The following is a 14,914-nucleotide window of genomic DNA, read 5'->3' as shown; positions in this document are numbered from 1 at the left end:
GCGCATGCGCACTACGAGCCATCGCAGTAGCATCTCTATTAACCCTCTCGGCGCCGGGGCGGGTTGGGTGTTGGAGATCCTCAGCCCGGAGGGTGCAGGCCTTAGAACTCACAGTGACCCGAAGCCCATCTCTACTCCTCACGCAGATCTGATATAAAGGGCTCTTTATATCAGATGCGAGGGACACAGCGCCCTGACCCAGTTAATGTCACCTGTCCTTACTGTCACTACCAGGGAGGCCTCCTTGGCAGCGCCTCACTTTCACAGTCCCTTTCCTCGGCCTGCTTTTGTCACCAGCAACACCCGACATTTTTATTTTCTTGCTTCTACTGTCTTTCGTTCTCTCCAACGGATAATGTTAGCAGGTAATAATTGCTCCGTGGGTTAGTGAACAAAAATGGAGGACATGCTGAACTAATTCGTTTCTGTCCTGCCCTTGTCACACTTGCTCCTGGCACACATTGCTTCGTTATTTATTAGCGTCCAAGGAGCTTCCAGATGGAAAGGCTCAGCCAGGGGCTTCCCTATCTCCCGGAGCAGGAACGAGCGGGCCTCCATGGGAGAATGGCGCGTCACTCCCGCTTGTCAGCCCAGGGACCCACGCGGGACCGTGGAGGCTGAGGTGAGCACGGCGCAGGACCGCTTGCGGACTACACGGCGGACGCGGCCCGAGGCGGGATGGCCAGGCGCTGCAACACGCCGCGCTAGCCTGCCTGGGGAGGGCACAACTCCCAAACTGGTGAGCTGGGTGTGGAGAGGCGGGGCTGGCTGGGGGATCACAGGTGACCTAGGCCGATGAAGGAGTGGCAGTCTTTAAGGTCCGGTTTGGCAGTGCTTGAAGCTGAGGTCGAGTGAACCACGCTACCGTGGGAACTTGTCAAAAGCCAGAAACAATCAAAACCAATCATCCATAGCCTCACACCTCCGAAGAAGAAAATTATCCAAAAAAAAAAGGAAATGTCTGCCCCTACTGGCAAAAAGATGGTTGGAAAATTCCCAAATATCCATCTAAAGGGGATAATTAAGAAAATGATAGTATCCAGGTGTGGTGGTGCATGCCCCCAATCCCAGCACTCAGGAGGCTAAGACTAGAGGATAGTTGTGAGTTACAGACTGGCCTGGGCTACAAAATGAACTTAAGGCCAGCCTAAACTGCATAGTGAGATCCTGTCTCAAAAAGACCAAAAAAGAAAAAGCTGGATGTGGTGGCACATGACTATGACCCCAGCACTCTGGGAAGCTGAGGCACGGGGATTGCAAGTATAAGCCCAGTCCGACAGCTTAGCAACTATCTTTACATTAAAAAAGGAAAGAAAGAAAGAAAGAAAGAAAGAGAAAGAAAGAAAAAGGGATGGGGATGTAGTTCAGTACAAAGACCCTGGTTTCAAGCCCCAATACTAGGAGAAAAAAGATCCATCAAATGCTGTAGCATGAATCTGCATTTCATTTTTCTGACTAATAGTATTTCACTTTACAGTTAGGTCATATTTTATTTGTTGATGAACAATGGATTGTTTCCATTTTGGGACTCTTGTAAATAATACGGTTGTGAATGTTAATATACGACTTTTAGAGTTAGGGTTTTTTGAGATAGTGTCTCACTATGTAGTATAGACCAGCTTTGAACTTGCAATGGAGTCCAGGCTGGCCTGGACTTGTGTTTCTCCTGTCTCAGCCTCCTGAGCAGCTAGATTATTGGCATGTGCCTCCACTCCCAGTATGTATCAGTGTAAGTGTGCATGTGTGCGTGTGTGCGTGTGTGTGTGTGTATAAGCATGCACACATGGTTCACTTTCTGGATAATGGCTTCAGAGCAATAAATGCTTTTAATTTTGATGAAATTCCATTTATCTATATTGTCTTTCATTGTTTGGGCTTTTGGTGTCAAACCTAACAAATCACTGCTTTAGCCGAAGTTATTTTTACCTTATGTTGTCTTCTGAGAGTTTTATGTTTTTACCTCTTATTTTGCTTTGAGATTTTTGCATGGTGTGAGGTAAGGCTCCAACTTCAGCTGTACTGGCACCATTTGTTGAAAAGATTAGTCCTTTCTGCGCTGAATTGTGTGTCATCTTTGCTGAAATCAATCGTCCAGCAATTGCTGGGTTATTTCTGAACTTTTCATTCTATTCCCATGATCTATGTACTCTAGTTTTGAAAGATGTTACCATCAGAGGAAACTGGGCAAAAGGTCCAAAGATCTCTTTGTATTATTTCTTATAACTGCAAATAGATCTATGAGTATCTCTATAAAATGTAGTTTCAAGAAACAGTATAGCAGGCTGAGGATTTAGCCCAGTGGCATAAGCGCCTGCCTCGCTGAGCGCGCAGTCATGATTTTGATCCCCGGTACCAAAAAAAGAAAGAAGAAGAAATAGTATAGATTATTTTTGGCCCATCTCCCATGCCCCAAGGGGAAAAAAATTTAGATGTAGTCTAAGAATTTCCTCGTCCTCCTCTGAGATGCCCTCTTGTGTCCGCTAGGGGGCACCAACTCTCTTTTTACTTCTAGTTTTGCTGCCGCCCGAGCGTGAAGAGATCTGGAAGCCCCCTTGTCAAGCGGTCCTTGAGTGACACAGCGCCTCACCTAGGTGCCCTGGACTAAACAGGAAGACTCAGGCTACCCTTGCTTTTGGCTGTTTTCAGTCTCATAAAATAAGATTCCAGACTAATATCCATTGTGGAAGCCCCTCGCCTGATTGAGCGCTGTTTCGGAACACTTGGAAACTATCGTCCACGCAGTGTAAACTATGATGAATGAAAATTAGGACTGGGGTGTGGCTCAGTAGTAGAGCATTTCTCTATCATGTGAGAGGTCCTGGGTTACATCCCTAGCAATAAATAAATCAGAGTTTCCGCTAGGATGAAATAATGAATACAGGCTGAGTGTGGTGGTGCATGCCTATAATCCCAGCACTCAGGTGGCTGAGACAAGAGGATCGCTGCGAGTTTGAGGCCAGCTGGTGATACATACATAGTGAGTTGGAGACCTCCTTAAGTTACATAGGAAGACAATCTTGTCTCAAAAAAAGAAACAGGCAATGAATATCACACCTTGTAATAGGTGTGACCATTTGGAGCAAGGAGGTAATGCTGCAAGTCCTGGTGTTTCTTAAGGACTCACCAGGAGACAAGACTGTACTCCACCCAAAGAAAATGCCAGAGAAACATCCCTGTGCTTTTTACTGTCACAAAAACTGACCTTCTGGAAGGCTGTGTTCACTGCCAAAGGACGGACAGCTATGGAGGGACAGACTATCTTCACACCTAAGTTTTCTGGATTTTTTTTTCCACTTGTGATTTTCTTTGAAGTTTTCTGGATTTTTTTTAAAGGGTAAAAAAAATGACAGAAGGATAAAATGCAAATAAAGCTTTGTAAATAAGGAGGGAAATAGAGGCTGAAGGGATGGGAAGAAAATGGGAAAAAAAAGAAGAATCAATATATATCTTGTAGTCAAGGATGTAGCTCGGTGGTGCAGCCCCTGCCTAGCAAGTACAAGGTCCTGAGTTCAATTCCCAGTACTCAAAAAAAAAAAAAAAAAAGATGTACTGTGTACAGGAACAAATTCCCTATGACAAGTGTGATCAGTATGTATATCTAAGTTATATCAATAAATTTTAAAAAGAAAGAAAGAAACCCAGGATAGAGCAGTCCCTTTTTTTTGGGGGGGGGTCTTTTTGAGAGAGGTTCTCACTATGCAGTTCAGGCTGGCCTTGAATTTACTTTGCAGCCCAGGCTATTCTCGAACTCATAATGATCCTCCTGCCTCAGCCTCCTGAGTGCTAGGATTACAGGTGTGAGCCATTGTGCCTGGCCCTTTTTAGATGGGATTTTACACTCTAACTTGATTCCTTCCCCTCGAGGCCACCTGGTGATATTGGCTACCAGACCTTGCAAAAAAAATTTTTTTTTGTTTTGTTTTTGTGAGACAGGGTCTCATTATGCAGTTCAGGCCTAAAACTCACTATGTAGCCCAGGTTGGCCTAGTAGTCACAGCAATCCTTCTGCCTTGGTCTCTCAGGTATTGGGATACAGATGTGCATCACTACAACTGGCTACAGGGGTGACTTTGATTTCTTGTTCAGAAGCATCACTAGTGGGCTGGAGACATAGCTCAAAGGCAAAACATTTGCCTAGCATACACACAACCTAGGTGAATCTCTAGCATTTCAAAGAAAACAAAACAGAATCATTAGACACCTGCTATATGAGTCTCTTGGTTTGGAAAAGAACTAAACAAGAGTTGCTGGTGGCTTAGTTTAGTGATACATGCTAATAGTCCCAGCTACTCAGAAGGCTGAAGCAGTCAAGGAGCTTGAGGCCATCTAGACAACAGATAAAGACAAGATGTCACTGTTTAGTTTAAGCTATCCTTGAACTTACTGTGTAGCCCAGCTGACCTCAAACTGTTGGCAATTCTCCTGCTTAGCCCCCTGATTTCTGGGACTGCAAGCATGTGCCACCCAGGATTTGTTTTGTTTTTTGAGACAGGTCACTGTGTAGTACAGGCTGGCCTTGTACTCATCCTGTACCTCAGATTGGCTTTAAACTCATGGTTATCCTCCTTCCTCACCCTTCTGAATACTGGGATGACAGGTGTGTTCCACTATGCCTGGGCTGTTTGTTTTGAGATAGAGTCTTGCTTGGTGGTACAGACTGGCCTTGAGATTGCTATACAGCCCAGGCTGGAATTTACCATCCTCCTGTCTTAGCCTCCCCCAGGCTGGGATTATAGACATATACCACCACACGGGGCTGAGATGCTGTCATTTATTTTTGTTGTTGTTGTTTTTTAATGTTTATTGAAAAACAACTATACTTCTACTTCATGGCAACAAATGAAAATAAAACACATTGGGTTACAAGAGTATTAAATTATAATATAGACATAAATATTACCACAGAATTTAAAGACCTATATAGAGAAAACTAGAAAACATTACAGAGAAATTAAAAATGTCAAGAAACATTTTCATATGAAACACTTAAAAATAACAATTTTCTATGAAAATCCAAAAGACATGAAATTATTGAAACCATTTTGAAAAGGAAGAAAAAACTTTGGAAGGCTAAGATAACGTTATTCCTAAAGTTAATATACGTTTATAATATCTTATTTACTCTTTCAGCTTTTCACATGAGGGAGATAATACTATGTTTGCACATAGGGGTCTGATTTATTTCACTTATAAGTATGGACTTGAGTTGCATGCATTTACCTATAAAAGTCTCCAGTTCATCCTTTTTATGGCTGGGTAATAATTGTATTAAATAAAACCCATCTTTGTTATCTGTTCCTTGGCTGATGGGCATTTGGGTTGTTTCCAAGATTCTGCTATTACAAATTGTGCTGCTATAAACATGGGTGCACATATATCACTGTGGTATGAAATTTTTTATTCTTCTGGAAAAAAATCCCCAAGAGAGTAATAACTGAGTTAAATGGGACCTCTAATCCTAGTTTTCTGAGAAATCTCCACACTGATTTCCACAATGGTTGTACCAGTCTATACTTCTACCAACAGTGAAGAAAGATTCCTTTTTTCCCACAACCCCTCCAGCATTTGTTATTGGTTGATTTCTTTTTTAATAGACCATCTTTCTAGGGTGAGGTGAAACCTCAGTGTTGTTTTAATTTGCATTTGTCAACTGGCCTGGGATATTGAACATTTCTTCATGTATTTGTTTGCTGTTTGTGTTTCTTCATCTGAAGAGTGTATTCATCTCAGAGGCCCATATTTGGGAGGTCTGATTTTTTTTTTTTTAGTTCTTTATATGTTCTCAATAGTAATCCTTTGACTGAGGAATGGCTGGCAAACATTTCTTCCCAGATTATAGGTTGTTTCTTGACTCTGTTGATGGTTTCTTTTGCTGTACAAAGGCTTTTTAATAAAATGAAATCCCAGTTGTTCTTTGTGATAGTTCCTATGAAATCAGGGTTTTATTCATAAAGTCTTTGCCTACAGCAACGTATTCATGAGTTTTACTGATTCTGCCTTCCAACATATTTAATGTTTGTTTTGATATTTAGATCTTTAATCCATTTCTAATTTAGTTTAGTGCATGGTAAAAAGTATGCATCCAATTTTAACCTTCAGTATGTGCAAAGCCAGTTTCTCCAGAACCATTTATTAAAGAGGCTATCCTTTTTCTAGTGAATGTGTGTGGCACCATTATCAAAGATAAGGTGGCTTAGTGTGTCTGGAGTTGTTTCTGCCTTAGTGTGTTTGGAGTTGTTTCTGCAACTTCTAACCTGTTTCACTAGTGCTCAGGTTGGGTTATTTTTTTGTCAGCACCACATTGTTTTATGACAGTAGTTTTATCATAATGGTTGTTGCTATGAGACAGGATCTCCTTAAATAAGCATTGAACTCACCATGTGGCCTAGGCTAGCAACCACCTTTCGGTGAGCTTGGTGCCTCAGCTTGCTGAATGCTGGAATTATAGGCATGTGCCACCACCCCTCCCATGGAACATCATCTTTTTGGTTGGGTGGGTGGGTAGTTGATGTTTGATGTTTTGAGACAGAGTCTTACTATGTAGTTAAGGCTGATCTTGAACTCACTATATAGCCTGGCTAGTCTCATATTTGGGCCATCCTCCTGCCTCAGCCTCCTGAGTATTGGAATTACAGACGTGTCACTCAGCTTTGTTTTGTTTGAGACAGGATCTCTCTGTGTGGCTCAGGCTGGCTTTGGACTCACTCGGTATCCCAAGCTAGCCTCCAACTCAAAGAGATTCTCCTGCTTCAGGCTTCTAAGTTCTCTTATTATAGGTCTGTGCTATTACACACAGCTGAGACCCCATCTTTTTGTTTTTTTGAGACCCCATCTTTTAAGAAACAAAACACCTAAAACATGTTCTGTGAGAGGGACAAAGACTCCAAGTCCAGCTCCTAGTCACAGCTTCAAAGAGAAGGGTTGACCAGGGACACAAATGGATGCCAGGAGGTGGAGTCACTGGAGGTTCCCCACCCTCTTTGTATACCTCATCAGTGAAACTGGACATCGTCCCTTGGCTTGCCATCTGACTTTCAGCCTCTAGGACTGTGAGAAATACATTGTTGTTTATATGCTTTAAAAAGAGAGAGTATTATTAGTCAGGCATGGTAGTACAGCCTGGAACCCCAGCCCTTGAAAGGCTGAGGCAGGAGGATCACCATGAGCTGGAGGCCAGCCTGAGACACATAGTAAGACCTTGTACTAAGAAGAAGGAAAAGGAGGAGGAGGACAGGGGTCAGCATGTCCCAGCCAAGTCTTGCCTGCAGACTCCACAACACATTCCTTTCCCTCTTTCCCAGCTCCTGGGAGTCACCTGCCCTCAGTCTCACTGGCCTTCCTGGGTGGCTGCTTCCTGTTTCTCTGGCTTCCATCTCCAGTCCCTGGCTAATGTCAGTTGCTGGGGCTTTGCCCCCGTCTCCTCACTCAGCAGGCCTGCTGGGCAGTTGCAGTGACTCTGACTGCATTCACCCCTCCTATGCTGGTGTTGCCCAAACCGAGGTCTGTCACACAAACCTGCACTGCAGATAGGGTGTGACGGAGCAAGTGACTCACTTGTTTCCCTCCTTTTGCAGTGATGTCGCCTATCTGCTGCTTAAGACAGACCCAGAGATATGACTGATATCTTCTCCCTGATCCTCCTTATGATCTGTCTGTATTCTTTTTTGTCTCCTCAACAAATAGATGTAGCCAGATGAGGTGGCTCTTGCCCGTGATCACAGTACTTGGGAGGTTGAGGCAGGAGGATCACTATAAGTTTGAGGCCAGCCTGGGCTACACAGTGAGCTCAAGGCCAGTCTGAACTACATAGACAGTGAGATCTTGTCTCAAAAAATCAAACCAAAGTAAAACAAATAGATATAGAATTTCTCCCATGGACCAAGCCATGAGCTGCCTCTCAGGATCAGTAAACTCAGTGCTCATTTAAAACCAGTTTGCAGACTGGGAATTTAGCTCGGCAGCACAGTGCCTGCCTGGCAAGAATGAGGTCCTGAGTTCAAGTCCCAGTGTCTCCCCCCGCAAAAAGAAAACAATTTCCTTAGCCACACAGTTCATGAGGACTGAATGCATTAATAGCATGTAGCACCTGAGGCAGTTATAAGAAGATGGACCTGTGGTCATTCTGTGGCCATTAGGAATAAAAGATCAAAGTTTCAGGTGAGGGAGGAAGATGAGTTTGGATAAAAGAAATAAAGATACATTGAAAGGAAACAAGGAAAATCATAATTTAAAAATTGTACTTTTTTTTCCCTGAAACAGGGTCTCATCACATATTCCCAGCCAGGCTGGCCTTGAACTCACTGTGTAGGTCAGGCTGACCTCAAACTTGCAGTGATCCTTCCGCCTCAGTTTCCACAATGCTGGGATGATAGCCATGTGCTACTATGCCCAGCCAAAAATATTACACTTTTTGTTTATTTTTTGAGACAGGGTCTCTACATAGCTCAGGCTTGCCTCGAACTCACTGTGTAACCCAGGCTGGCCTGAAACTTGCAGCGTCTTCCTGCCTCCCTACCTGACAAAAACTACTTCTAACAAGACTTTTTGATATGGTGGTACACACCTGTAGACCAGCACTCAGGAGACTGAGGCAGGAGGAGCACCTCAAATTCAAGGGCAATCAGGACTACATAGCAAGGTCTTGTCTCAAAAAAATATATATAGTAGAACACTACAACTCCAGGACACAGTGGAATTCCCCAAGGTTGTCCATGTCATTCCCTAGGTCTCTCTCTATACTTCTTTCTTTCTAGTCCCATTCCACCCAAAATCCCTTAAAATTTCTTTAAATCTCTAAATTGTTTTAGTTGATAAAGTAAAGAGCAGAAACCTGATTCTAAGATAAAGGAAGGGATTGGCAGAATTCAAAGAATGTTTTTACCCAGGTGTGGTTATGCACATCTGGAATTCCAGCACTCAGGAGCGGGGCAAGAGGATCATCTTGAGTTGGAGGCCAGCCTTGTTACATGGTGAGTTCAAGGCCAGTCTGGACTACACAGGGAGACCCTGTCTCAAAAACATATTCCAGGCACAAGCCCATGAGTCCAGCATTTGGGAGACTGAGGCAGGAGGATTGGAAGTTTGAGTCCAGCCTGGGAAATTTAGCTAGACTTAAGCAAACAAACAAAAAGGGCTGGAGGTATAGCTTGGTGTGAGTGCCCTGGGTTCAGTCCCCAATACTGAAAAATAAATTAAAAAATTTTTAAAGGCACAATATATGTGAATGAGATGCATGAAGCTGCTGTGGGCATGATGTGACAAACTTCTTTGCTTTTGTTTTGAGACAGGGTCTCATTGGACAGCTTGGCCAGACTGGCCTCAAACTCTCCGTCTTTTCTGTCTCAGCCTCCCAAAGGCTGAGACTACAGCTGTACCACCACACTTTGCTTATACCATTTTACAGTAAAGTTGCTTTTCTCTCCAGTAATGGAGGTTGAGCTCAAATCCTTTGCACTGAGCTACATGCTTAGCCATTTATTAAGTTAGTTAGTTGGAGTTTTTTGTTTGTTTGTTTTGGTGTTTTTGAGACAAGGTCTCACTACATAGTCCAGACTAGCCTTAAACTCACTATATAGCCTAGGCTGGCTTTAAACTCTTTGAAATCCTCCTGCCTCAGCCTCCTGAGCATTACATTACAGGCATGTGGCACCACTCTGGCATTGTTTTTATTTTTTGAGACAAGGTCTCACTACTTAGCCCAGGTTGGCCATGAACTCTCAGTCTTCCGGTCTCAGCCTCCCAAGGGCTGATTACAGGCCTGTACTGCCACACCCAGATCGGATTCTTTTATAATTTCCAATACTATAGATTGAGCCTAGGACCTCCCCCCACCAGGACCTTTTTTTTTTTTTTTTTTGACCTTTTACTGAACTATGTCCTCAGCTCTTTTTATTTTTAAGACAGGATGTTACTGTGTCAGTAAGTTGCCCAGGTTGGCCTTGCACTCCCAGGGTTGAGTGACCCTCCTGCTTCTGCTTCCAAAGAAATGGGGCTATCGATGTGCATCACCTGCTGCACAGAGTTTAAGACCACTCTCAACTATATAGTGACACCCTGCTCAAAAAAAACAATTGCCTTGAAGAATCCCCCTTTTCACTGGTGTGTTGTGTCCCAGACCCACTCCCAGCTTTGGGGGTTGCTAACATAGAAGCTAAATTAGGTGGAGATATATAAGCAGTCTAACGGGGCTGTGTCCTTGGGGAGTCAGTGCAGAGGATGAGAACACATCCTAACTGTGGCTGGAGGCACATCTAAAGAGGACTGAAGTCACAGTGACCAGGTTTATGCATTTCCCTAAGAGATAAGTGGTATGAGATTACTGGCCTCACCCTTTTGAGATTTCCTATATAAATAAACCATTATCTCCTTAGAGATGGGCCATACTACCCCACCCAGTAAGACTAAGCCTGAAACTAGAACTGAAACTAGAACTAAGACTAAAGTCAAGGCTACAGGTTACATAGGTTATCTACCAATGGTAATGATGTCATCTATATCTTCTTGCCTCTGTTGGATCAATGTTAGCCAAGGCTATACTTGTAATCTTTCTCTGTTTTTCTTTCTTAATACTTGTAATCTTATTGGATGGTTATAGCTTGGGGGGGGGTTGGATTTGTTCGTTTTGTTTTTTGAGACCTGGTCTTGCTAGCTTTTCAGGCTAGCTGTGAACTCACTGTGTAGCCAAAGCAAGGTTCTAATTGGTCAGTTATAATTTTGACCTATGTTGTATATGCACCTTATGATTTTGCTCTGTAAAACTTTCTCAGAGATGTGAGTTTGTTGACAACCTATTTTGGGCCTCCTCCTATCTCTCAGGAGCTATTCCTAATCCCCAAACTTATTCCCCAATAAATAAATTTTCCTACTCTTTTTTTTTTTTTTTTTTTTTTTTTGTACTGGGGATTAAACTCATGACCTCACGCTTGCCAGGCAGGCACTTAAGCAACTAAGCTAAACCCCCAGCCCAATTTTCTTACTTTTAATCTCGTTGTTCCTTAGAATTCATTCCTCTACTTCAGAGAACATGAACTCGGCAGATCTGACAGGTAGCAGGCTAGAAGGTACATTTCCCCCTTGTATCTCCCAGGACTCACAGGTCCAGGGAAGTTGCCTTGTGGGTGGCTAGTTTATTGCAGCAAAAGGACTCAAAAGGAAAGGCTGGGGATATAGGTCAGCAGCACAGTGCCTGCCTGGCAAACATGAGGTCCTCAGTTTGATTCAAGGTACAAAAAAAAAAGGAAAAGCATATAGGGCAGCCCCCAGCAGCAGGCAGGGAGCCACTGGGGCCACGAATTTTTTTTTATTTTAGTTCTTTTTTTTTTTAATATCAGGGATTGAACTCATAGCCTTGAGCTTGCCAGGCAGGCGCTTATGCCCCTGAGCTAAATCCCTGGCTCCCAGTGCCTTTGTACAAGCTACATTCCCAGTCCCTTTTTCAAAATTTTTATTTTTACTAGTACACGTTTGCAATGATTACATTCATCATGGGGAATTGGTACACCTACATAACACACCTTAATCGCAGCCCTTTAAAAAAAAAAAAACTTTTTTTTTGTTTAGTTTTTTTGAGACAGGGTCTCCCTGTATTTCTAGGCTGACCAACAAGCAGTGAACGTCCTGCCTCAGCCTCCAGAGCACCAGCACAAGGATTACAGGTGTGCACCATTATGCCCTTTTAAAAAACTTTTTAAGGGGTGGGAGTGCCCGATACCAACTTCTTAAAATTTTCAGACAGGATCTTGCTATCAGGCTGACATCTCACTTACAATCCTGCACCAACCTCCCAGATTTCTAGGAGTACAGGTGTGCACTACCACACCGGGCTAAAATCTGAAACTTTTGGCGAATGAGTACTTGGGATGGAACTAAGGGTCTTTTTGCATGCTAGGCAAGCCCTCTACCACTGAGCTGCACCAGCCCCTAGGATTTCACTGAAGGGTACACACACACACACACACACACACATCCAGCACTACACAAACGCAACCCGGTTTGAGCACTACTTCCCAAATAGACATCCATCACCACGTAATGGGTAAGGAAACTTAGGACTCAATTGAGAAGAGCCAGTGTTGGGTCACGCCAGTCATTATCACTGGGCAGGAATGGCCGACGCGGGCAACCACAGAGGGGAGATGGGGGTGTTCACTGCCTGTGAACTCACAGCTAAGACTCCTCCCGCCACTTCTCTCTCTCTCTCTGTCTCTCTCTCTCTCTCTCTCTCTGTCTCTGTCTCTGAGAGGGGTGTGGTGGCTGCAGTTTGCATCCCTCCAAGATCTCCGAGAAACTCCGAGACCTGCCTGCTCCCTGCTGTCCCCGGGTGCTAGCGTCACTTCCCTGCGGCCTGCTGCACAAGCACAGTCATGCTCTCAGAGGCCTTCCATAGATGGCTTCGAACAACCTTCCTGCTGCCAGCCTTGAACTGCTGTCCCAGCTTCCAGAGATCCAGAGATCTCAGCCCTTTTGCTCCCACCCCCTAATTGGCCCAGTACCCCGGTGGACCTGACTTCTTTCCTAGGAAAGAAATGGAGACAAAGGTGTTATCTCCCTCCCCCCAGCCCTGTGTGCAAGGCTGGAAGGCTGTAGCAGGAGGATCACCACAAGTTCAAGGGCAGCCTGGACAACATAGAGATCCTGTCTCATAGAAAAAAAAATTGTATCTCAATATAGTTATTTTGGGGGCTGGGGATTTAGCTCAGCGGCATAAGCGCCTGCCTTGCAAGCAGGCAGTCGTGAGTTCGATCCCTGGTACCAATAAAAAAAAAAAGACAAAACAAACAAACAAATCAATATAGTTAGTTTTCTTAGGTGTGATTGCGCTGTGGTGTTTATGAAGAATTGGAATTACTTTGTGCAAAAGAAAACCTGAAATTACTAAGCACAAGGCTCTGAGTTTGATTCTTGATACTAAAAAAGACACTCAATAAAGAACTGAAATTACTTTTTTTTTTAAATTTAAGAGGAAAAAGAGAAAAACAAAACAAAACAAAGCGGTGTAAGGGTACACGTAATACAGAACTACAAAAAAAAAACATAACAGTAAGAAATCACCTTTTGATAACACATTGGAATATAAAGCCAATGTGGCACTTGATCAAGAATACAGTAGTTAAATGGAGCCAGGCATGGTGGTGTACGCCTGTAATCCCAGTACTCAGGAGGTTGAGGCTGGAGGATCCATGCAAGTTCAAGGCCTTCCTGGGCTACATAGTGAGACCCTGTCTCAAAAAGAAAGAAAGAGCCTGGGGATTTAATGCAGCAGTTCAAGCGCTTGTCTAGTAAGCTCGAGGTTGTGAGTTTGATCCCCAGTAGCAAAAAAATGTTTAAAAAATAGAAAGAAAGAAACATTGGCACCTTTCAGAACTACTTTCCCTTCTAGGTATCCCCATCCCCACCTACACTGTCTTGTCTTAGGTTCAGGACTCCGTTACCCATTTCTAATTATAACCAACGTTGTCTTCACAAACATTATCCAACATAACCCTTGCATCCAGTGAGAGGAATGCAGCCCAAAGAACCAAGCCTCTAACAACCTCCATGTGAGCCTCAAGCTAAAGGCCTCCATTACCCCTTTAATCTTCTCTGCAACCCTGTGTCAAAGGGTTTACTACTATCTGCATCTTGCAGCAGAAGATATAGGCTCAGGGTCAACACAAGAAACAGCAGAGCTGCAATTCCAACCTGAGTTCTTTGACCCTGAGTCATTCCCCCCACACACACACACTGGAGCTCTGCTTTCACACAGCAGCACCTGCCCTGGGGCAGGCTGGTGTCCAGGCTGCACATTCTCCAAGAGTGTGCTGTCCATATGGGGGAGTGTGTGAGCCAGTGGCGCCCTGACCAGATTAAAAGAAGATGCTTATCGCATTACCTTGGGTCTGTCTTCCTTTCAAAAAACCAGACTGTATGGAGGATACCATGTATAATAAAGAGTAAAAATACACGAAAGTGTCCTTGTGTATGGACTATAGTCTCTCTCTCTCTCGCTCTCTCGCTCGCTCTCTCGCTCTCTCTCTGTCTCTGTCTCTGTCTCTGTCTCTCTCTCTCTTTTATACCAGAAATCAAACTCAGGACCTTGTGCTTGTCAGGAAGGTACTTATAGTACCACTAAGATATATCTCCAGCTCAGCTTTTCTCTCTCTCTCTTCCTTGAAATAAAATGGATTTGGAAAAAAAGCTTTTCTCTTTTTGAGACAAGCTCTCACCATGTATTCCAGGCTGGCCTTGTACTCACAGTGATCCTCCTACCTCATGACTATAGCTTTTCAAGTGAACAGTTAGCTTCCTTGCTTTAAAGTGAGAGGAGATTTACCTAAAAAGGTGGCTAGAGTATAAAGAAAAAATATTAGGGCTGGGGCAGTGGAGCTAATGCTTAGTGTGCAAAAGGCCTTCAGTTTAATCCAATGGGAAAAAATAAACAAATGAAGAAAAACTAAAAGGAGCCGGGCATGGTGGCTCATGCCTGTAATCCCAGCATTCGGGAGGCTGAGGCAGGAGGATCATTGGGAGTTGGAGACCAGCCTGGGCTACAAAGTGAGCTCAAGGCCAGCCTGAACTGCATAAAGAGACCCTGTCTCAAAAAGAAAAAAAGAAAAGAAAAACAAAAACAAAAACAAAAACAGCTGAGCATAATGGTGTACATTTGTAATCCCAGTACTCAGGAGGCTGAGACAGGATGCTCACTGTGAGTTTGAGGCCAGCCTGGACTACATGGTAAATTTAAGGTCAGCCTGAACTATATAGTGAGAGTCTGTCTCAAAGATAATGAAACAGAATTAAAGAAAACAATTCTGGCCATGTGTCTACTCCTGAGTGGCCCTATACCCACTGCCCTAAACCATAGAAAGTGTAGCACTGCCCTTGCTGATTAGCACTTTGGGGAGATACTTGATCAGGTGCAGTCCGGGTTTGGACA

General features: G+C 43.8%; 1 protein-coding gene across 4 annotated transcripts; it reads left to right on the top strand.

Moving 5' to 3' along the window:
* The first annotated feature begins 25 nt into the window (after window positions 1-25).
* LOC134473603 (uncharacterized) lies at window positions 26-13,947 on the top strand. Of its 4 annotated transcripts, none has more exons than XM_063238518.1 (4): window positions 26-365; window positions 481-739; window positions 11,593-11,654; window positions 12,259-13,947. In XM_063238518.1, the coding sequence occupies exons 1-4, from the start codon at window positions 175-177 to the stop codon at window positions 12,383-12,385; spliced, it is 639 nt and encodes a 212-aa protein (XP_063094588.1). In that variant the 5' UTR covers window positions 26-174; the 3' UTR covers window positions 12,386-13,947. The 4 variants fall into 4 exon arrangements, 2 of the variants coding, with proteins under 2 accessions (XP_063094588.1, XP_063094589.1); XM_063238519.1 differs by having other exon boundaries at window positions 27-365; window positions 12,242-13,947; XR_010043917.1 differs by having other exon boundaries at window positions 29-365; window positions 481-622.
* The last annotated feature ends 967 nt before the right edge of the window (window positions 13,948-14,914 follow it).

This window comes from Cavia porcellus, unplaced genomic scaffold, assembly GCF_034190915.1.
Source record: "Cavia porcellus strain 051 isolate PalLab524CR breed Dunkin Hartley unplaced genomic scaffold, mCavPor4.1 scaffold_27, whole genome shotgun sequence".
Taxonomy (NCBI): Eukaryota; Metazoa; Chordata; class Mammalia; order Rodentia; family Caviidae; genus Cavia; species Cavia porcellus.
The sequence above is the reverse complement of the archived record's forward strand: the minus strand, read 5'-3'. Positions and strand labels throughout refer to the sequence as shown.

Bases quoted from the DNA above. Each gene is read 5' to 3' on its own strand.
- LOC134473603 (XM_063238518.1), top strand. From the start codon at position 175: ATGCGAGGGACACAGCGCCCTGACCCAGTTAATGTCACCTGTCCTTAC. The intron at 366-480 runs GTAATAATTGCT...GTTATTTATTAG, and splicing joins CCAACGGATAATGTTAGCAG to CGTCCAAGGAGCTTCCAGAT. The intron at 11,655-12,258 runs GTGTGCACCATT...TGGTGGCTGCAG, and splicing joins CACCAGCACAAGGATTACAG to TTTGCATCCCTCCAAGATCT.